The sequence below is a fragment of the Opisthorchis viverrini genome (genome assembly GCF_000715545.1).
Source record: "Opisthorchis viverrini unplaced genomic scaffold opera_v5_63, whole genome shotgun sequence".
In the NCBI taxonomy this organism is placed as follows: Eukaryota; Metazoa; Platyhelminthes; class Trematoda; order Opisthorchiida; family Opisthorchiidae; genus Opisthorchis; species Opisthorchis viverrini.
Window position 1 is genome coordinate 1710191 of NW_008751719.1, and position 24737 is coordinate 1734927.

Genomic DNA, 24737 nt, shown 5'->3' on the forward strand with positions numbered 1-24737 from the left:
AGTATTCCGGCCCTCGTGCTTCATTCTGGTGGCATGGCAGGTGGGTACAAAATGGCGTTACAGCTGAACGATTATTACTATTCATCTATATAGTCACAAGGTTTGTAAATGCTATTGTGTTTCACGAAATACAGAAACGGAGGTAGATAAAGACGAACCATCCTAATTAACGTTACATATTAATTAATAAATGCAAATATGTGCGGCCTAAATAAGTTGAAATCAGTTCAATCCCAGAAGGTGTCTATACCAACTTCACATATTCTGCATCATAACAAATCGAAAATACAACTGAGTAATGTTGTAATTATTTTCATTAAAAGTTGATTCTTTGAATTATAAAATTTCAAATATAGGTGTTTAACTAACCACTTTTACAACTACTCGCATGCAACGAGCGCTACGTGTAATATGTGCGGTACTTTTAATCAAGACTTTTTTCTGTAGATATATTCGCTTTTTATCGATTTCGGAATATTCTTCATATTTTTGGGAACGTACATCCAAACATTGAATTCTGGGTTTTTCTTATATGGTTTCCTAGATAAAGAGCTTTAAAGTCATTGGTAACAAATGAACTCAGGAATGTCTTTTCACAAACGTACGCCAACACAACTGATCAAGCCAGTGACCGAATTTGGCATCGCGTACAGGTAGACAGAACAAAAGAGTGATGTTCACTGGGGAATTCGCTATGCTCAAATAAAAGTCGGATCTGTGACAGGTTTTCTTTTTAAATTCATTTAATATTGTAGCCTTTGTTGGGAATCAAATGAGATATTGCGAAGCAAATCCGGATGTTGTATATGTCTGCGCTATTCTATTCCACCTCCAACAACTGAGCTACTCATCTTCACTGAAGATAGACTATCTGATACCAAAAGAATTTTACACGAGATTTGTGTGCTGTGTCATCGAGCCAGGACTATGAACGTCATGAGTCACTCAAAGACACACATTTTAATGTCGCATTCGAAATAAGTGAAACTTTTCTGCAGAGCTTTTGATAGAATAGCGGCTAAAGTGATCATGAATGATACATAAAGCCTGTCTGGTGCAGCGCGAGATAAAGTTTTGGTGGACTAAAAACAATATCTCCCGTAGTTGAAGGGTGGCTACTTTGAAAACAACTTTGCAAAACAACTTATCTTTTGCACCATTATGTTGTATGTTACGATTAAGATTTAAGAGGAAATCATGGCGGATTTATATTTTACAAAAACATTCCGAGCACTCTGCATGATCTGTCTGCACCATCTGAGAAACTTCCAGTCATTCAGAGCCAAACTGATGTTCCAGCCCCTTGAAGAGGTGACTGCTTTCCAAGGACGTACCGCTGAGTGAATTTTGCCATAACATTACTAGAAGCTGGCGTGAAATTATGACATCAGTTAAATTCACCAGGTTGCTATAAAACGATCAGTTCATCAAAAAATGTACAATCATCGGAACCCAGTATTGGGCCTAACGATTGAACAAGTTTCGTTTCCATAAATAAATGCTGCCTTACGTTTAGGAGTTCGATATTGCTGTTCTTTGTTCAACTCTGAGAGGATGTAATATGGATCCTGTTTGCCTTCATCAGGTAGGCAGAATAATTTGGCTTTTGTTTTCTCAACATAAATAGTTTGCAAAGTTAATCGCCGAACAGTTGAAAGTATTTCACAGATTTATGAAATTCAACAAAAAATTCAGTTCCACTAAAATGGATGTCCGATTACGATCTTAGATAACCACCGCCCACCTACAATTTTGCTTTTGCTTACAGAGAGCCAAGTACATGCTTGTTGCATTAGGAGGATTAGTAATTAGGCCACGTAAAAACATTTAGCTATAACGCGACTGACGTATATTTTACGAAAACGGAATATGTATCTTATCAGGCTAACATTTTCAATTTGGCATTTACAGCAGAGTTTGCATTAAATGAACCTGCGGCGTTGTTTGCAATACTTTTTTTGAATTGCAGATGTTAGTGAAATGTACCCAGCCACCTACTGGGAAGAAGGGGGAGGATCCGCGGTTTTTATATCTTAAGCCAATCAAGCAGTAAAATATAGTTAATATTCTACGCAAGATGCAGCAAATCAAATCACCACAAGTATTCGAACAGGATTAGAAACAAAGTTTACTGGAATGCCCTATTTTTGGATAGATTTTACAATCTTCAATTTACTCCAATAGTTTTTTGAATACCATCCAGCCTTCAAAGCTGCAGCATAAATGGTATATTCAAAAACCCGTCAGGATTTCAGCAAACTAATTTCAGCTAAAAAACCAAATGATACTACTTTCAAACTTCCTTTTAATTACTAAATTACCTCCATCTCCACCTGAATAAAGAAAAACTTGCGAGCTTTATAATATGACGTTTACAAGACCAATCGATTTTATGGGATACCGGGTTAAGCATTTGCATCAGAAACCACACCAATAAGAATATCTCTTCACAAGTCGGCTCCCGTAAACCCACGTAGACCTTGTTTTCTATTCTTGTGTGATAAAGCAAGGGCATTTCTGCATTATCGCCGACACCTTTGCTACAGTGTGTTTCTCTTTATTCGAGTAATATATCTTACACAGTTGCGTGCGCGTCTTTTGTCCAAGCGTCCGTCAACCAACGTAAATTTAACAACTACGTTGTTTTAATTCCAGTGTCTATAGTCCGGATACAAAAAGGAGAATCACGTGACCTTTGATAAGTAAATTATAATCAGCTAAGCCGTACAGCTATGGAAATATTGCATCGCACATCAAAAGATATTTATTCTATCACGCCAGATATTTCACCAGCCTTATCTATTTGAAGTCATGTTCCTACTCATGTACTGAGGTCTTTCAGATAGCTCAATCTTGGGCCACCGGCATCGTTTACCTTGCAGGAGCCCGTTAATATAGCTAAAGCTTACTGTGATATTTTGTACCAATTTCATGCAGAAATTGAATTCAGTTTTTACTGACTATCAAGATTACCATAGCAGTATCACCGGACTCACTTGTTAGCCGCTAAAGCAATCCTGGAGAAACTTTCGTTGAGCCCTAGCTGTTATCGATTGAACCACATATATTCCGTTTTCAACCATTTTGATTTTTGACTTTTCCAGATCCTGAGAGTTTTCATGTGCGTAAGGCGCTTAAAATTTATGTCCGTCTCAGTGGTCATAACTGTATTTTAAAAAACCTATAGCAAGACTTGTTTTTCCTCTTTTGAACCTGCCAAATAGTGAGCTGCAGTCATATTTGAAATAATTAACAAAGCAAGAGAATAGAATTTGATGGAACTACAATCATTCACATGGTTAAACGAAAATGAATGAAATTTGACAGGGCTGTTCCTTACGCTAAATGGTTGACTCAGGCGATACACTAAAGGAAAAGCACACTGCATTACCATGCAGTGGATCTGTATTTATCTGCTTCAGATAGTCGAAGATGGAATGTCACAGTCAGTTTATGGTAATCAGCAACTTCTTTGGACTTTCAAACTGAGGCTTGACTTGTCAAACGCTTCAGTTTATCGACGGCTGGGAACTCTATGTTGTCAATTTTAATACGTACTAAATTGTGGTTTCAATTGGCAAGGTTAAATTACGTCAAACCATGCTATAGCCTGATCTCTTCAGTAAAAAAAAACAAGTATTTATACTCCAGACCAGTGACGGGTAAACAAGATATTATGAAAAAAGTCTTGAAGGTGTACGCGGGGCACTGTTGGGAATGCCAAGATCATGCTATTTGTAATCGGAGCAGAATAACACGGAATAACACATTTTATGAAAGGAATAAGTGACTGATGTCTAGATTTCTTAAAAGAAATCCTGCAATTCGGACCCGCAAGGAGTCAAAACAGAATTTCAAAAATTGACGTTATTCTAATCATTCGAAACTATCATCTTTGTGAATTTGGATTCATGACATTTAAGGTTTATTAACTTGTTTGCAAGCTGAGGGCCCAAGAATTCTCTAGTTCAGTTACAGATGATGAAGGAATTATGTGTCACCAACTTCTTATTCTAATTGTTTGCCAGCTGAGGGCCCAAGAATTCTCTAGTTCAATTACAGATGATGGAGGAATTATGCGTCACCAACTTCTTATTAAAAAATAACAACAAATTTGGTGTATTTCATCTGCAATCACCAAGAGATTTTACCCTTCTGCTTGGCTTCTGACATTGCACTCCCAAATAAGTATAATCAGGTCATTAGCGAAGCGCGTCACCTTCATCAACTGCTATGATTCCCCAAGGGATTCAACCGTCAGGAATCAAAGTTATTGGCCAATAAGTGTCACCTCCAGGAAAGATGTAGTTCCATTCATTCACCTACAAACCAATTACACCAAAACGCACCACATTTGTAGAAGCTTGAGTTTTTTTCACCATCAAATCCTATTCCGCTGCTTCAATAATGGAACTGCTTTTTTCTAGTTCCGCTTCATTTTCATCGTTCCAATTTCGTTACATTTTACTATGGAATGTGTTCTTGGAATTTTTTCCAATGAAATATCAACAGACACCGGCAATGAGCTAACATCATGAGAACCCAGTGTGCGCGCTAATGGCTGGTCAAGGGGCTAATATTTAGGTGTCTCGGATGTCATTTAGCACCAGTGGTCACATGACATAAAAAAATCAACCACTGGAATAACCGTATGTTCAAATATCGTACAAATTTAGAAGTCTCCACAGTTTATTCAAGATTGCAACAGCCGGTAGTAAGTTCAGAAGTTAATCTGCTCTCTTACCGATTGACTAATAAAGAGACTGCTATAGGAGGAGGAAAGTAAAATAATTAGAATAAATATAACGAACAAAGACAATGGAGTGTTATCTTAGCATTAGAAACTGCAGAAATATTTTGGGCTTTCTTTTGGCCACGGGCGACACATGAAATTCTAAACCTTAAAATGTTGACAATCAGGTAAAAAACTAAAAAAAATGACATTCCCGAAGTGCAGGTGGGAACAAAAAGCAATTAATTATCATTGGAAGTATGTAAGTGGACGCTGCAAAAAAAACATGATTGTGTGACTTAGTTTACTAGAGCACGGTAAGAATAGACTTGTCAAGACCACGTGATAGACTACCATGTGGTACAACAAGGCTTTCAGTTTCGGAAAATAATCCATCTATACCAGTATTCGGTGGCATAATCCTTAATCTCCTATAAATCTTGATCTGTCAAAACAGCTGTTCCAGCCATGTCACAACCGTTGATGCCATATAGGAAACCCGGCCATATACGAGCCTTAAATATGTGGGTTTTTTTATACTCATGTGGTCTGTTAATGTAAAAAGGTCGTACAATCAGCAAGGTGCCGATGCAGGGTACTTGAATGCGAGGTGATATTTATTTTGACAGGTTTCTTGTTAAAAAGTAATTTCCTTTTTCGCAATCCGTAACAATTTACGCAAAAGAGTGAACTTGTAGCGTCATCATATGATTTTACGAGATGTGAGCCGCCCGTGTGAGCGCATTACAATTCAACTTGCGATCACAAAATTGCGTATACATACGAATCGCAGAACCAACAATTTATGCACCAGATGATGACACAGATAGTACACGCAAATGAATTCTACGGTGGATTAAATGGTATAGTAATTTTACCGTCTGTGTGAGTCGCAATGTTGAAACTTCACTGAGTTAGGACCAAGTTATTGGTGACTATATGCGAGTAATTTTTAAACCATATTTGCCATATTTCTGCTCAAAAAGTTGGAAAAGTACCGAATAAATATTCTTGTTCTCAAAACATACCCATTGCAAATTGAAATTACATTCTCTATCAAGATATCTTACATCCATCAGAGCATGGAAGCGTTTTAAAGAGCAAATTAACTGTTGCCGTTTCAGTAGGCTTACTGCGCTTGGTAGATAGAATTTCGTACTGCTTTCCAGGTCATTATAACGCTACCATTCGCGTGCCGGATACACTTTAGCCCGGAAAAGGACTAAATGGTGTGAACAAACCCGATGCTCAAAACCAGATTATGGAACAGTTAATCAAAAATGACCTTTTACTACAAGGGAAGCTTAGGTTAACTTATTTTCTGGTTGCCTAAGTCACAAACAAATGAGTAAACAGGACTACTTTCCACCATTTGAGAATTATTGCGTAGCGACTGAGCTATGTTTTCTAAACAGGATAACTCGTTTCCTGCTAGCAACATCTATCACTATTGAAGGACTTGGCCCAATAACTAGCGTTGGATGTTTGGAAAATGCACCGAGTGATCCCTTCTAAGTGTAGATAAAACTATCAAGTGTAAAACCGTGTCATACTGATGGTCTGAATGAAAATGCCTGCCCACTGTGGCATATTTTGGCGAGTTCACACGAAAGGCGTAGTCCCGAACTCGAGGACCTCTCCTATAGTGCGTAACCGTTGGTGATCGGATGTGTGCTCATATTTTTAGACACACAATATGTGCACTCCTCCAACTCACCAGTGGGCGATCTGGCTACCAGGGACTCATCAAATCTGAACAGACAAGTCCATTTTAGTGACTTATTGGTCCAGTTTATCTCTTAGCTTTCGTTAATTTTCGGTTGGCCAGCTTCTTGGATGCTCTAAATGTTGCAAAAATTTTTTGTGTTGGCTTTCGAGCGGTTGTGGAGTTGAGGCTTATGCATCCGTATCAGTCACGTTCAAGCTGTGCCCCTGGGTCTGAAAATTTATCACTCGTACATTACGCGGTAGCAAAGAAATGATTATGACGAGAGTTGATAAAAGATTCAAACTCGCACTCGGTTGCCTAGATGTTGAAAAGTAAATCGGAACTTAAAACTGAGAACCGGAAAACATATCGCAAACCATAGATGCTTGGGAATACAACATGTACACCTTATTAGTAAGATCTACAACTGTTCGCGTCAGAAATGACTACCTTCAGGATTTCACACTGCTTTAGTCTCCCCAGCCTCCTAAAGTTACATGTGAATGATCACACTGCGTACGATGACGAGGTTATAGAATATGCTTCCATCTTATTGCACGAAATGATACCGCAAAGAAATGCAAGTAAGAACGTTTTATAAAACATCGCTTGTTTTGCTTTCAAGATGTGCGTAACTTGGGCTCTGCAAGAACATTAATCTTTTATTGAAATATGCTTTTCTGACAGTTTTTGCTTCAAAACGGTGTCTGATCTTCCACAGACTACCCACATACTCCAGCTACAGGCATATCATGCAGCCAACATACTCATGACTTAAAAATGGCAATATGAGTTACTATTATTTTGGTAGTCTTTTATTTGTACCAAATGTCCTCGTTAAATTACACGGTTTGGCTTTCAACTTATACCAAGACATTCCCGATTTGGATGGGCATGTGGCGATCTGCAAGATTCCTTTTGCAACATATCGGCTTGCGGTGGCGTTCATACGACAGTCAGATAAACAACAGTTCGTAGGTGCGCCCTAGTTGGCAGTCAACCAACTGCTAGATGAAAATCTATCTACAGCTATTGGGCAACAGATACCAGCTGTTCCAACAAAGCGAGCTACCTCATTTCACACAACCTAATGACATGTTCAAGAGACGTAAGAGACGTAACTGACATAGCGACTCCTGCAATACTTTTGTGGCAAGCTGGCCAGCTGAAGCATCAGAACCCATTCAGCTGATAGCAGAACAACGATCAGAGTGAATGTATTGGGGAAAAATGCAATAAACAAGTAGAAGTTGGCAAATGATCTGGTAGCAGTTCATTTGAACAAATTTGATGTCCATTCCGCATGATTTCCCACCATATGTTGAGTGAGGGCGTCATTATTCTTAAAGATTTAGTGGCATGGATGGTAAAGCATCTTACCAAGAAATATACAAGCATACTGGTGGGAATTTCCCATATTGCGACAATTGCTGAACCGAAATTTAATGATGCCTCACAAGTAGGAGAATAAACTATGAGGATAAACTAGGATTACAAACGAACATGACGCAAATGGATGTAATTTGAATGAATGTTTGGATTTGGTAGTTTTGGGAGGTGAGTTGTCAAGGTACTCCAGGCTGGATACAACATCCCTGTACTGATCGGCTGCCGCCAAAAAATATACGTTAAACTGCTGGGCACGCTCCCTATGCTAAACTGTTCCAAATTAAAAGAGTGTAACATACAATACAATAAAAATATTTAGAGAACGTTCGTACCAAGTCAATGTACAGTAATGTAATTCAATGGCATGTGGTTTACTGGAAACTGGTTGTAAACAAAAATAGCTAGGACGCCGTATCTCATTCGGTTAAACCCATAATATAGTCTTGATTAGGCTGAACCACTAGCTTCGCATGTAGCGGAAATCAAGTGAAGCATGTACTGTACAGTATTGTTTCACTTACCATTTGTTACATCATAATTTATAATGTTTTGATAACCCAACACTCTGAAAAACGCTGGGTTGGGAAATGCCCAAAAGTTGACCAAGAATACCAGCACTGTTAAAGTTGGAAGTATATTTAGGCGTGAGTGATTTTTATAGGCATTGGCAGACAAAAATTAACTGTGAAGTATCAGGTAAGCATTAGCGTAATCTTCTAATAATAGTCGAGGGAGCATGTTACAAGAAATAAACAAGCATTGCCTAACGAGTCCTAATGATATAATAAACACGGCATGGAATTAGCGTAAGTTTTCCTGCCTATTGTTGAGTCCAAGAACAGTCGTTTCTTGCGGTTTGATAAAATGGGAAGTAAGTTTATACATGCTCCAATTTAGGTGTAAATACAACAAAATTTTGAAAATTGCATGGTACAGATGTACCACACGCTGTGATCTGGGAAACTGAGTAACTTAAATTGATAACTTGGAAAACATTTTGTATTTTCACTCACAACAGTCGGAATTCAGAAGGCGAGCACGCAAAGGTTTGCCATTTGGGGCACGTCCAAAACTTGAATATATATTCGGCGTATGCTGGTTTACAGCCCATGAAAGTGAGCCAAAAGTAGGATATTACGAGAAAACACTACTGTCACATGTAACTTTAATTCGAAAGGCAGTAAAGGCATGCAACCGGCGTTTTTCTAGCAAACATGCCAATAATAATGGCCCAATATGTGACTCTTACTTTATTACTCCACTTTTTCCAGAGGAACAGGTGGAAAAATCAGATGGTTGTCACAAAATTTAAGTTGTGTTTTCCTAATAGTAACCATGCCGGGTAAAAAGTCATGGCTTATAACAGGGATACACTCATCAGGAATATCCAGAAACCTCAAAAACTGTAATGATGCAATTTTTATTTCCGTAATTATGCACCCAATGAGTAAACCAACTACCGTGTCCTGAACACTGACGAACTCCGATAGTCTTTGCTTTGTTTACGTTCAACTATAACTGACCATCATCTTCTTTTCAATGGGTCCTTTCATCACGATTGTTGCAGGACAGTTGTCTGAAAAATTACTCATCCATGCGATTTTAGGTTTTCTTCCAAGTTTTTATTGTACAAATCTCTTGAAAGCAACTGAAATGCAGTTCACTGTACTTTAACACACAGTGCTGCTTATTATTATTGACTCACCAAGAAGACAAGTCCTTATCTTGTGGAGTTTGATAATTTATGCAAACCACTTTGAATAACCAACGACAACGATCTCCCGCGTTTTTTAAATTACTTGACACTCAGGGTGAGTGTTGTCATTCGTGCCAAGGTGTCACGAAGAACTGAACTCGATTTCCTGATCACGAAAGTTTATTTCGAAACGGAATAAGGGAAACCTATTTATTTTATTAGATGCCAGCAGGATTCAATCACGCAAACCAACAGTTTCGCTCAATTTACGTGCTCAAATAAGATACACTTGCACAAGAACGAGAAGTAGCATTCATCTCCTTCTTTTCTCACGGAAGATGGGATACGTAGGTGCTATCTGAAATCCGTACTAAGTCGAAGTTCTATTTAATTTCTGGTCTTGCTTGAGTGGTTTAATTCAGTATTTGACAAACTTAGTTAGCCGGCTTATTGCTGCTTGTGGCGGGGTAGGTTTAGCTCAATGTACCGGTGCTTCTGTTGTGTCTGCACTCTCAGTTCTTGAAATTTTTCGCGGGATTTCCAACTATCTATTGTGGCATCGAAGCTTTGGAGGACCGGTATGTGTCTTGGATATTCTTCAGCCCCACTATGACACTATGACTATTACATTGACACGCTGAGGAGTTATAAAATTCTTCATGCAGGTGAACCGCTGTATAATATACTGAACAATAATCTGTTCGTGATTCATTTGGGTGCTTTTTCTCGTTGCTAGGAGTGCCTGAGCAGTGCTTAAATTAGCTTTTGTAGCTTGCATATAACTGTTTCTTCGTTTATATCCCGCCGGACTTTTTTATTTATGCCATGAGAGAGAAATCAGTCAGTGAACATCGTATTCACGCAAGCTGTATACTGTCGCAAACGGTACTGCAATTTTCGATAACATATCCAAGAGAACATATTCGAATATCTCCACTTGAAACGGCGTTTGATGTCTCAGTATTCAAACAGCGGTGACATTATAACCGTCAGAAACCACGACAATGCATCATGCTATGTAGACTTTGCACCTATTGTTCTGTCATAGAAATATCCTATGTGGTCCTGACAGCACCTGCAACACCAGTTTGGTCAGTAAATATCGTATACGAACGCCCTCAGAGGATACAGGTTCGACGCTCGTTTGCGGACGACAGACGCATTTGTCCGTCTTACATAAAATGATGGTTACCTGCCGTCAAACCATAGAGCAAGATTTTTTGGTTATGAATCCTGATAATGACATGAATCCTGAAATAAGGTAGAAACCCCTTTTTGAGCATACAACAACGTGTTTTATAAACACAGATGATTTTTGCCGCGGTTTCTTATAGTCCGTAGAGTGAATTTTCGCTAGGCGCAGTGAGGTGATTAATAGACAACAGGTTACTTCTGAAGACCCTCACTTTTGTCCTCACATATGACATCATATATTCGGTCCTGTTATATATATATATATATATATATATGTATACGCATTCATATATACATGTAACGCCCTGACCATTCCAAAAACAGTGTTCTAATCTCGGAACTCAATTTATTTGGGTTTCATCAATGTTGACAATTCTAAAGCATGCATCAACCTGCATCTTTTTGTGCACGAAATTCGACTTTATAGATATATTCTTCTATCCTGACACAGTAGTGCAGATTTTGTTCTTACTAAAGTCCCTGTCACTTTATATCTTTGTGTTGTACTACTCATAAGGTTGCTGAAAATCCGCCGACAGACCACGACCGGTTTCGCCCTTTTTTGGGCTCATCAAGTAGTCACAGTCCTCGGGTTTCCGTCAACCTTATGTTCTACTTGAAGCCAAATTGCACGAAATTAGCAAATAAACACATCCTCCTGAATATATCACAAACGAAAGATTCAGTTGGGTTTCAGGTAAGTCTCTCGAAAAACCAAATTAGATTCCAAAAGCTTGTATATTCGCTAATACCTGTCACTTTCTTCTATCTAGCACACCTCTATCAATCCATTATCGAAGGGTTTCTCAATATTTCTGGTGGTCGTTCTTCTTGGACGCAGAAATTAAGCTCATTAGGTGCATTTTCTTCCGCGCAAGCATTTCCATCGATTGTTTGTGCCCTGTGTTCTCTTATACTCAGAAACCTGTAGCTCACACATTTCATAAGGTAACTTACAGTATATATTAAGTGCTTCAGTACAACGGGTAAAAAGCGTGCGGTCTGTTGTGTTCCCCGTAGACATGATTGCGCAACTAGTTAGACCTGCATGGAGTTCTTTGCCTACTTGCAACCAAATGGCACCAGTTAGACAAATGACCACCAGCAGCGGAGCTGTTGACAAGTTGACCATTGCATCTGGTTTTGGAGCGTGCAACGTGACTCAGATCTCGTTTGTCCATTTTAACATTAAACTCTTCTAACAGACACAAAAACAGTGCATCTTGTTCAATGACTGTAAAGCAGATGAGTCCTAAAATGAGGATAATATACGAAAACTACCATATGCCTCTTCCCAATTCTCAGAACCTAGAGACGCATATGTGAAAAGGCTAGAATATTTGCTGGTTGGACTGCGGAGTTAAACTTAATGGAACAACCTTTTTTTCGAATAACGTTATTATTTCACGGAGCTGAAGGAAATAATGCGGACAAGATACAACAGACGAGCATCAGAACTTCTGCGGAGAGAGATACTCTTGTAGACAAAAGGTAGCGGATCTAGAAAGTAGAAAAGAGAGAGTACAAAAACCCCAGGAACACTCAACAACTTTGGCACCAGATAAGTGCTACAGGCCTCCATAAATATACCGTTAAATAAACAATCAACTGTTAAACATGACCCACGGAACTAAGTCAAACCGGAGTTCTTGTAGGACAGTCCAAAAGGCTGCCTACAGCATTTTAAACGGGTATTCGACTTGAAACGTGGTAACGGATGATGAGTTCATGAGTATTCAACAGCTTCAAAAATATGCTGATGCAGTCCATCCCTCAGTAAGAACTGGATTCTTGCTCGTGATTACTCAAACTCACTCTGTTTAGGGATGATATTTGCATTTTCCTCCGCCAAATGAATAAACTACTTATTTATGACAACGAGAAACGCGATTGCTTTGCGCTACTTTACGGTGGTCAGTGTAATATTTTTCAAGAGTAACACCCGGGATTCTTTTTTGATGATGAAAGATTGGACCATGTTTGACCAAGCACATAGATGAATCAAAGATGAACACACAATAGATTCGGACACCAACATAGTCCTTGATCGTAGCTGTTCGTTTGGCTTTCGTAGCCAGTAAAACGTTCCAACCAAAATTAGTCACTACGGTTAATTTTATAGTGTTTACTTCGTCCTACAGACGCACTGATGTCTGAGAATTGATGGAAAGGACGAGGAGGTTAAACGATCTTGCCTGAGCGGAACAGTCTATACATTACTTTTCAAGCGTAAAATTTTGGGTCGGACACAGTAGAACTGGACTGAGATGTAACTATATTTGACAAACTAACACAAATCGTCACGTATTTTTATGACTGACGTTTTGTTTTGTTTCATAATTTTTGTTCTTAATTCACAAATCCGTCGATGTTCCTCATTGTTCCTCTACGTGCATTTGCAGTTCAAAAAACGGATAGGTGCGTTAACGTTTGTCGTCTGGACTGAATCATAATACCTAGTGGAATAACACGAGCACCTGTCCGCTGATTTGACAGTTACTTGTAACAATGTTCTTGTCGGAAATCTACGGTTCCATCCAGTCCGATTTTCTAGGTCATGATGGTACGAGCGACAAATATCCTTGAATGCTTTGTCCTGGAATAACGTTGGATTATTTATTCTTCACTTAATTATTCTAATCAGCTTCTTTAGTTAGTAGGGTCACGGAAATTCAGGGACTGCGTAATCCACCAATTTCCCTTATTCCACGTAATCACGAGGTTCGAACTGGTCATTTGAAACTTTAGCCAAGACTCACATAAATTGAAATTTTGCGGCATTGCGATTCCAACAGGGAGTTTTCAAAAACATTTCTCATTAATCAGCTTTTGAACTATTGAAAATATTAAAAACAACAGCCATTTCAGAATTAAACCAAAGAAAGTTTCTACATTAAGACTTTGGATAAAGATATCTGGCTAAGCGCGTAAACTTTTCAGTGATTACCGCTTCGAGCCTATTTACTGTGTCGAGATATTTTCCCTTACAGGGAAGACAAAACAATCAGCAACTGACTAAACGTTTGAGCGCAGTTTAGTTCTACAATAAACCTTGCATCCGGTCAGTATAAACAACAGCAAAAGTAAGAGCAGCTCTGAAAAAGGCGTTTCTTCAATTTATACAGAGAAACATCGCAGCGAGACCGAAAAATCACGTGACATTTCTGAAGAAAGATGAGCATTGAGTTGATCAGCCTCCCTTGAGTACAAAAAAGGCTCCAATGAACAAGTTTCTGTTTGCACATAGACATTATATGTTTTAACACCGTCCAGAGTCGGCATTGCAAATTTCTGCAATTTCGACAAAAGACCACAGACAAGATTAAATTTTGAGGCTCAGTGTAAGTTGCATTTTTCCTCTGTGCGTACCTGAAGATTAGGAGTGAAGAACCTACAATAATACTAGACCAAAACTACACCAGAGAAAGGTATGTTGCAGTGAGAATTCACAGGTCGTTCGCCAAATTGAGCTGATACCTGACCTGTTAACGGTGAATAATTTTCCAAGGTACCGCTTGAACCACTTTTTCCCAGAAATACCTTCCTCTGTCGTTCAAGAGACTTAATAATTAAATGTTTGTTATTAGGTGAATTTTTAGTTGAATGTTTTAAGGATACCTCTTTTCATTGTAAGTTTTGCTTACATATGAGAAAAAACCGTGCTGATCGAACTGTATCGTATTCAAAAGTTTCGAACTATTATGAACTTATGTTTTGTTTATGACACAATTATCCGAGTTTCTCCCTAAAGTAGAATTGTTCCATCGGAAAAGTGGGACACTAATTTAACACACCGTAGTCACCGAAGACCTATGCAACTATGCGAAAAGGAGCTTTCATCAAAAGCTTGCATCAAATCAAGCACACTTCGTTAAAGCGGAAATTCCTTCGAGCACGAGTTTTCAGGAGGGATGCTGACTGAATGAAATAAGCTTTGACTCTCCAAGGATCTTTTCCAGGATCGAGACTTGTATTTAAATTTTCTTATGCTGCATCGTGCGTCTTTAGTGATCACTAACCTCGGCTAAACTTGCGGCATATTTTATTATCTGCTGAAACCAGCTATTACCAGCTAGTGATGACCAAGCTATTAGAGTATGTCAGCTGGTCGCATAAACGTCCCGGCGAGATCAAAAATTAATCCAGATGCAACAACCTGGTTTGATCAAAGAAATGTTCCGTTGATTTGTAAACTCATTGGCTTTTGAAAAACAAGCACAGGCACAGTGGGAACGTGTACAAAGCTCGTGGTTAACATGTGAAGAATTTGACACAATGGTTTGCTCACTTTTACCGTACGTTGTCCGCTTATGGGGATGCGCTTAGTTTAGGTGGTTCCCAAAAGGCAGCGTGTGTCACTGATTCCAGATGGTTGATATTTTTGCTAATATTTAACTTTTCAATTTATCTAGGACACAGCAATTAGATCTAGCTCCGAAGTTTGAATCAACTGTTTCGTTACAAACTGTGACTATAGAAGGTTTGTCTTTGTTTCAGCTCAACTTTCAATTCACTCAAGTTAAAAATAATAAAGCGCAGCATACGCTGTAATATACATCCTATTTCATGTCAAACGAAGAATGCATACTTTTAAATTTTTCACCGGCAAATTAAATATACCTGACCTCGGGTCTACATGAATTCTCATCTGAGATATTTAAAAATTCCCTATCTCTCTGTGTCTGCCTATGCATCTCCCTTTCTAAGTCTGATTTAATCTTAGACTTAACTTGGAGTGAGAGAAAACTATGCGATTCTTGATAACGTTCATGTAAGATAAAACAGTAGTCTGCTTTTTAGTGGACCGTTTGACTTGAGTGGACTTGTTAGCGTACTAAAGAACTCTGCAATCTAAACAGTTCAATCAAAAATCCATAATAGTTACAATAAAAGAGACAAATAATTAAAGACCAGAAGTTTCTGCAAACCACTTGTGGCAACATACATTTCAGCACACAAACCTACGGCAGATAAGCTGTGGTTGCTGTGCTTCTATTCGTCATTGTGATAGTTCTACGCATATCAAATCATACCTTCATCTGTGAACGGGCAAAATACACCAGATTGCTGATTGGATACAATTTCATAATTGGACTCAATGGTTCAGAACTATAATGAGTATGGTCAGGAGACTGGAAGGCTGTCTGAATCCACTGGGATGCTGGCAGATGCGGCCAACAAGCAATGTATTATCTTTTAACTGGGCTAACCATTTCTTACCTACTACAGAGTTAGACGACAGCTGAACTATCGGGTTTCAGCTGTAAAGGTCATTCTAGCTCTGGTGAATTGACCTAGTCAGCAGTAGACAGCGCCCAAAACCACATGGGTAGACGCTTCTTAGACGTTAAGTACAGTTGGCGCTGTTCATATTCGGTTCAATAAACACGGTGTATTCAGCAGTGCTTGATGTACTGGGCCGAACACATCACTGGCTTTGGTTCGCAATTTATCGTTATCATTTGGTTGTAAATATGTGAAAAAAATTTGAAAATTCAAGTCTTTCTGCAATGGCGATAAACAGTATAGCAGAGGAGGTAGGTAACTCAGGTTGTTCGGCTAAAACAGAAATTGTTTGCCGGGCTTGGCAATTTTCCTGCGAGAGTTTTGCATTCTACATAGCGCATATCACCGCTCAACACATACATCGACGTACAGCTTCGCTTCACGGCAGCATGTCGTTGGTGGAGAGAGGTTGGTAATAAAATCGTCATGTTCATCAAAGCATTTGACCAAATACATATAGTGGATATTCGCAAGGTACTATTTGACCGCCATTATAAGACATCTTGCTTTGAAGCCATTCTCAAAAACAATTCGTATCACCTGAGGGATGCCATGGCATGGCAACAGTGTGGTCAGTTAAACGGTCCTAAATGATACGGCTGGGTTATTGCTTGAGAATTCGTGCTGAAGTTTTAAATGATTCCAGACAACGCGCTCAATTTGAATTTCTCGAAGCACGCAAAATATTAGGCCGAGTTAACTCAATTTAAACACCAATAAGGGGATGGGGCAAGAACACAATTCATCATAGTTATACTGTTACCCCCTTTAAACTTCACAGCGGCAGAGCAGTTACCACCTGACTGTAAATGCTATTGATTTTTCGGCACGCACAACCTTATCAATGGCTACGGATTCGGCATCCCGCCTTTGGGCGTAAAAACAACTTGGGGCATATGGAATCTAACAGAAATTTTCTCGGTTGGATCAGACCAAAAGGAGTCACAGGGGATTGAAGACTTCACTCACACAGATAGTGTACTTAAAGTCATATCATGTTCGGGGACGACTGTGTGCTTAGCTGTGCTTAGCTTAGTTTTCGCCCACGGTAGTTTTGTGAAAATAGTTGAGGTGTTTGGTTACGTATAAAATTGCTCACAAATCTTGATTTGGTCGCGCCAAGTACCATCAATGGAGCTCTGTAGGAAAACTAAAATAAGCTGTCACGCCTTTATCATGTACGATATCAAGTGAATTACCTTGAAAGAACCGATTTTGGTGAATTGTTCCCTTTCCGTCAGATTAGTTGAAGTGGGTCAACAATATGGTTTCTAATAGGTTCTTATTGTTTATATTTTTATTGGCAAAAATCTTCGGAGGCCATTTTGCTATAGATGTAGGATGAGACTTTAATTTTCTTAGCAGTGTTAGATTTTGAACATACCTTTATCTATCCGTTGTTTAGTAATGCAAAAATTTTTGTTGGAATACAGGAGAAATGGAAATGCTGAACTACAGGCACAAACCGAATCGCATCGACACTCAACTTCACGTTTTCTAGTCCGCAGCACATTCAGGGAAACGGTCTGGTCACCTGTTTACCTGTATCGTTAAACAAAAATGCATATGTGCCCTAATAAAGAGCGTTTGTAATTATACTAAAAGTCACAAAAGCACTGATTAACCACACCAGATGTCTGGGTTGATATTTATTTATTTATTTATTTATTTATCTATTTATTTAGATGCAGATGAACAGTGGATGCACAAACAACTAGCGAGCCCATAAGCACCTTTCATTACCTACGAAAACCACCTTCACAATCAAATGGTAAACTAAGTATGCTTTGTCAACTAATTTATCAGTAAAACCACCCAAATGGTGCCCAGCCTGATGTGACCTTAAAACACAGACAAACTCTCAACAAACAAACCTACCTATCATTATTTTATTAGTATACTTAACTCCTAGTCACTACCTTGGGTTTGCTTCACCCAATGTATACATTTTACAGCCAGAGGATGCAAGTTCGTTTATTCCAACCCACACAAAATGGTTCCATCACTTCTACAAGTGGCTACAAGTTCCTCAGATTATTTTATGTCACCGGTGTTATTTGTTGTATCAGCGTTTACATTAATTACGAAAAACCAGTGCCAAAAGTCACTTGGTACACTAACTCCTCGATACCTACAGCAATGTGTTTTTGCCCATACATATAAATGTGTACACGAATGTTGAAAATCGTCTCATTTAGATTTTAACTGATTGGTTCCGAGGGTATTCTTTGATCACCAAGTTGTATTGCTAAGTTTTCTTGTAACTTAGAAAGTTAGCTCCCCAAAAAAACGCACAAATTACGCTTGCGATAAAATGGTTGCATTTATTGATGAATATTTTCATCTGCTCAAGCTTGTCAAACCCGCGGAATTTTCCACCCTCTATTTATTCTTTCGGAATTCGTTAATTTATAGGTCCGTGCTACAAGCCCTTCTGCATGAAACCTCTAGGCGAAGTGGTAAAGAAAATACAGCCACTACGCAAAAAAGATGTGTATCGCAGCGATTCCAAAAAACGGGACTGTTTTAACATGTTTAGGAAACCTGCCCGCCCAATTCCATTCAGTCTGGCTCAGACTGTCGTGCTTTCTGTTGAATGAATGGCTATGAGCTACCATAAATATGATCGGATATAGAAAACTAACAGGATGCTTACGAGGTGAAGGTCAAATGGGCTACCCAACCGATTGACAGTAAGAGTGAATCGCAGTTTTTCATTTGCAAATAAATACCCACCCATTGATGCCTAACGTCTGACTGCTTCCCAAACGCTTCCGTTACTCGTACTCCATAATATCACAAACAACTGGTATTCTGATTTTGTGATATCAGGCCTTGACAAGTCTCTTGTAAAAGTCAGACAACGATCGAATGTTCCCGTCTGTCGCCGAGATCAACCTTACCAGCTTCATCCTGTCACCATTTTTGTTACACAAAGCCGTCTCGAAATCCATTGTGATATGCGTAAGCCAATTGCTGGAAAATTTCAAACGCTGCACGGTTATTTAAGGCACGTATCAGGACGTACCAACTTATAATTTAACGATGGTATCAAGGAAGATAACATTCAAAAATCCTACACAATGGGTTGAACGATAGTTCATTTAAAAATGTGGACAGGCTAAATACAATACAATGTCTATTCATGTCACAGAAAGAGAGAAGCAATGTAAAATACTTGCTTTGAGAGTTACGCAAGTTATTTACGCGGTTTGAAACGCGTTTCGCTAGTATGGATTTGAATATCAAATACCCCCAAGATGCAAAGATGTTTAAACTTCAAATCACCAAACCGAAACTAAAAAAGAAGTGAACTGATAAGCCAACAGACAAACAAAATATCTCGCGTTTTCCGACGCAATGCGGTTGTTACACTTTTGCAACGTTGTTCACTTTAATTAATCTCAACGCCTACTGCAGGTGCGCGTTTATGGGTCCATCTCGCTAGGCTGTTTAGTAACTGCCGTTTTGGACCTCACTGAGTATTGTGAACTCCCAAACTGTGGGAATGCGTGTAAACTGCGAGATTAATGCCGAAGCGTAAACCGCAACAAGACCGCTATCTCCAGCCTGTTTTTACTCATAACACGGCACCTTTGCTGTTGTAGATTCAGCTGTGAAAATTGCTCATCCAATACGAAATCCAATTTTACCACGATAAATCACAGACGCCGACGTTATTCACCCTCAAGCAAATGACATAAAAAATGCAAATAAATCATTTTGTCGACATTCGTTATACTAGATTTGAATTTATACTCATGAAACAGAGTCGTTCTTAGAATTTTGAAGAACGCTTGCTATTTTCCAAAGCTTTTTCGCTACAGTGACTAAAGAAACGCGCCATTTATGGCCGTAAGATTGTCACAGAGTACTACATTATGAACGCTCCTCGGGACACTACAAAACTTAGTGTCATCAGACTGATCGAAATTGCCGCGGAGGCTTGGACCATAGAAGTACTGTCTCTTATGTACTTTCCAAAATATATATGATTTGGCGAATCAGAATGCTTCCTACATGCGGACCTTTACCCAAGACATGCTTCACATTGTTCAAAAACTTACGTATTTAGTGAATGGTTTTTTCTACATGAGTGCGAAGTTCCAACGATTAGTTGTCCATCTATGCGGTCTATCTACATCATTTAATAAAACATTATCTTATGTCCTACTTTGGTGGTCTGTGTTCACTATGATTTGAAAAAACGTTCAATTTTTCCAACTGGTGAGGTGGAGAATCAACCTGTAAATTTCAAACATCACTCTGAGCTTTTTTTGACAAAAGAGTCAAAAAACTGTAAAAGAGTAAAGCAATATTCGTACTCACATCTTACGATAATAGACCCTAAATGCCTTGAAGATAACTTAGTGTGTCGTTAAATACGAAAAACGAAAGGCTGTATTCGTAATTTCTGTACTCCGCTCGAAAGTCTTAATAACGGCAGAACCAGTATCACACTCTTACCTGCAAATGCTTTTCCAGCAGGATAGCAGCCACAACAAACACGTTCCCGACAATTGTGCATAGAATAAGTGATCCCAGTATCACTAAGGTGAGCCAGAAATGCGTCCACCCGAGCCTAGTTTGAAAACTTGGTTGGTCTATCACCACGGATACGTTCATCATATGTTCGACAATTGCACCCTAACGAACTGCTCTGAGCTCATAGTTTAGGTCAGTTATTTTCCATATGGCAGTCATGAGGCTTCTAATGAAACTGTGCAACTGACATTTATCTAGTTTGGTAGAAGTGAGAGGATTCCTCCCACCATCCGATTGGCCAAAAGGATAACCTATCAGTTCCGGCCACGAACGCCTTTCTACTGGTTGATTTTAGCCAAAACCATAGTAAGATTCACAAAATACAAAACTAGAGCAAATAAGCACTGATTGCATAATTACCCATGATATGCGCCGCCACATTTTAATACTCAGTTGAATAAACATTACCATCTTAAGCTGAACAGCAGAAGCCTTCAAGGTTTTTCACAATGAGGATCATCATCCCGCCAGCTAAAAGAGAATTAAGTAGTTTCTGCACCCCATTACGTAATCGGTCTTTATATAGCTCTCTACTTTTTACGTAGTATTCAACAAAAACCAGCCATGTAAGCTTTTTTATATCTTCGCCACATCACAAAAATTACATACTCATTTCTCTCCAGTTCTCCTAAATATTCCGAAGAACGTTCCAGCTGAGTTACGCAGCTACCTGTGAGACAATTTTTATGAGCAGCTTTTCAACCATATTAATGCCTTTTTTAAACCTAACTCAAAGCTGAACGGAAAAAAGTCTATGCACTAACTTTAGATAACCCACTATGAAATATCTGATTGCAGCTCAATCGGCTAAAAGGGTAACCTTACACAGTTCTATTAATGTCATTAGTAATATCAAATTCTATGTGTTTTGTAGTAATGCTAGTAGGTAAATTATATGGACTGATGATAAAAGAAAGCCGAAAAATTTGAGCTACTTCTTTTTTCTCTTCTATACAATCAAACGGCGGAAATTACCGGTAATACTCTGCAAGCTGATAAGAAACTAGTGCGCTGGGATAATGCAACCATTCCAAGCTTTGTTGATTTTCGGGTCAGAAAGTGATTTATTGTTCTCTCACTGAATCACCTGTACTTCTTTATGTCCCTGCGATACAGCAACTCGGCATAACCGCCACAACAACGGCAGGCCTAATGAAGCACAAGGCATTTTCACCGAAGCATTCCAACTGCGCAGGTTTCTAAAGGTAGTCTGATTTGAATTACACACTTGACGACATTCAACCAAAGAGAATTTCTGTATAATGGTTGTCGAAATGTTCTCGTTTTATAAAAATTGTTGAAAACATTTGAGCTCGTTTCATCCGTGGATTGTTAAAATAATGTTGTATAAGAATGACATCACAAGCAAAACAAGCTTGTTCTTGTATATGGCATCTTTCAGTTCTATCCCTATGAGGATTTGTTTTTGAAAGTTAACTTACCATAACATTCCAGAGCAGCAAGAAAATGCCCACATTTTGGATCTTTCTGTAAGTTACGGGAGAAAAGTAGTTCAATTCTCGGTAAATGAGGACAAAATACACTTTCCGGTATTTTTTGTGTATTTTATGATCGTAATAAAGGTTAATATAACTTAAAATTAGACAAATAAACAACTGTGAGCAATGGTGAACAAAACTTACGTCTCCACAAGAACTTATTTCATTCGACAGTATGTGAATCTGTTCATTATAGAAGCTAGTTTACTGACTGTTGGCACTAGATCTTAGTGATTAACTGCAAGCAATGAGCAAATGAAAGTCATCAGTACATAATACAGCTCCACGAAGAACACCTTAGGAGAACGTCGCGTAAATAAGCATCATTCAATGAATGTTTTGCGTTTACGTCTGAAAATATGATATGCTAAAAACATACTTGGAAAATGATTACTTCCAGCTCGTCACCCGTCATATGAAAGCACCTTCAAAATTGTAGCCCAAATCGTTTGTCTCCCATAGAACTTACCTAAAGGTGTTTCAGATCAGTTGTACCTTCAATGTAAACACCATTCGCTAGACTTCAATTTGCTTGACCTTGAGGCAACGTGCTTTGAGAGCAGACCACATCAGTGGCTAAAGAAAGTGGACAGCCTGCCTTCGTTATTAGTTATGTGCTATTTCGTACCACATTATTTAGTTTGACAACTGTTCCAATGTTTCGAATGTGTAAGACTTTTATTTGACCTTAATTTCGGAGAGCTTTGTTGACGGTTGTGCATTGGCATTCTGGTAATTCATGGGCTAAATCTTAAAATCTTTGAGTCGATCAACGCACCTCCCATGCTACTCGCCTTACTTTGCTCAATATGGCAGCAGTCTGTTTTATTCATCACCTAATGCTCTGCTGTAAGTCAGTTAAGAATGGCGGAAATAGTGGAATTTTATACAATCCAAATCACCTGTGCGATTCTTTAATGTTTTTTATAAGATGTCTTCTAAACGGAAGTAACCTGCTTGAGTTGTGAACTATTTGTACGTGAAGTGGTGCAAACTTTTTCTGTGATGAGTTCCGATAAAATTTTACCGTTTCCAAAAAACAATCTAGATGGATAAAGCAAAAAGTTCATCCTTGAAATATATAAATTTCCAAGTAAAGGGTAATCGTTGAAGAAGGGTGTGAAAGATTTATTTAGAGTAATCCAAGTAAACGTTGATTTTTGACGCACGCAGTTTATACACGTGCATGATATTCGTTCCCTCAGAACTTGGTTGGCATAGTAATCAGTTTATACTTAAAAGATGGCCACGGCTCTTGAAGCGTACTTTTGCTGGCCCTATCAGAATCCAGTTATTTTTGCGAATACGGCTTACTTTCCATGCAATGACTAAGTTGTTTTTTCTCTTAGAATAGTAACACCTTGGGGGTACAGCAGAGACATACAAAACAGAAAACCGCAGAAAGAATGAGATGTGACATCCGAACTATAAGTCGTGGCCTTGTGCCCAAAATGCGCTCACCTATATGACTGCAAGTGGGACAGTCTGTTGTAACATGAATTCTATGAAGACAGCACTGCACTATGGCTGATATATGCTATGGTTTTTATGGTGATATCTGGAACAACGTCTGTCTTCAGTTGTTTGTAGTGACGATCTCAAAGAAGATAACGTATACCAACCGTCTCTTACCGCCTAACAATCTCATCCATCTGGAATTCAAGATAATATTTCCTCCTTCCATTCTCATACCTTTATTTGGCCAACGGTAATCTTTCCTGTGACTCCTTCCTTTCTCTGGAGAAAAAAGGTATGATCAACTTCAATTCAGAGTTCACATATTAATTGGTACCAAAGAGCGTGTTTCAAAAAACAGGGGGATTTATGACACCCGAAGTGAGTTGTGAACATCCTTGGAACAGAAATGTGGAGCTACGTATAAGTTGAAAGATTAGCCTATTGATAGCAGACCATCGTTTCTTGCGTCTTTAACGTAACACCGTACATCTGAATGTGAGGCTTACTGTGTCGACTGACAACTAATAATTTGGAGCTATTATCGTACCTGCTAGCCTCGACCATATTTCGAAACTCAAGGGTCATCGACTGCAACACAAATGTACACTGCCCATCTCAATCGTTGGTATTATCTTCATACTAACGAATAGCAGTTGAACGAATGTCACCGAATGACTTCAAACTGATACATCCAGTACGAGCATTGGCAACGTTGTATCGTGAACCGTCTTCTTGCTGGACAGGGCCATCAGATGCATAAGAGTCGGCAGGTGCCGGCTCCAAGCTAACTTTCTGAAGATAACGGATAGGAATAGAGAGCTTTTCAGAATGGCTCCGATTTGTGAAGTAAAGTTTAGAAAGGCTGTTGAGCAACGCCTGCATTGAAGTCTTGAATAGGTATACTTAAACGAATGGATGCGTGCCACGCTACAGTGTGGTAAAACTCGTGTCTCGGCGAGCAGTTCTCTGTTTCACTTGACGTTTTCAAAATCTCGACAAGGAATGTTTGTATGATAGTTTTATTTTCGGAGAGTTTTTCTATTTCACCGCTTCATATACGTCTATGAAAACAAAGAAAAGTCACCATATGGTTGTAAGCTGATATATCCTTCTTGAGGCTGGAAAATGAGTCAGTTGACGTGTTTCTCAACTTTCACTTTTCTCTTTGCTTTGATGACATTACCTCCTGCCTAGCCGTGTCTGTGTAGATTACGCTCATCACTTCAGTTG

The 24737-nt window shown here is 38.9% G+C and overlaps 1 protein-coding gene across 1 annotated transcript; it reads right to left on the bottom strand.

Moving 5' to 3' along the window:
• Nucleotides 1-24146: 24146 nt before the first annotated feature.
• Nucleotides 24147-24389, bottom strand: T265_04059 (hypothetical protein; the record flags this gene model as incomplete). Its single annotated transcript, XM_009168694.1, has 1 exon — nt 24147-24389. One exon carries the CDS (start codon nt 24387-24389, stop codon nt 24147-24149), a length of 243 nt encoding a protein of 80 aa, XP_009166958.1.
• Between the last annotated feature and the right edge of the window lie 348 nt (nt 24390-24737).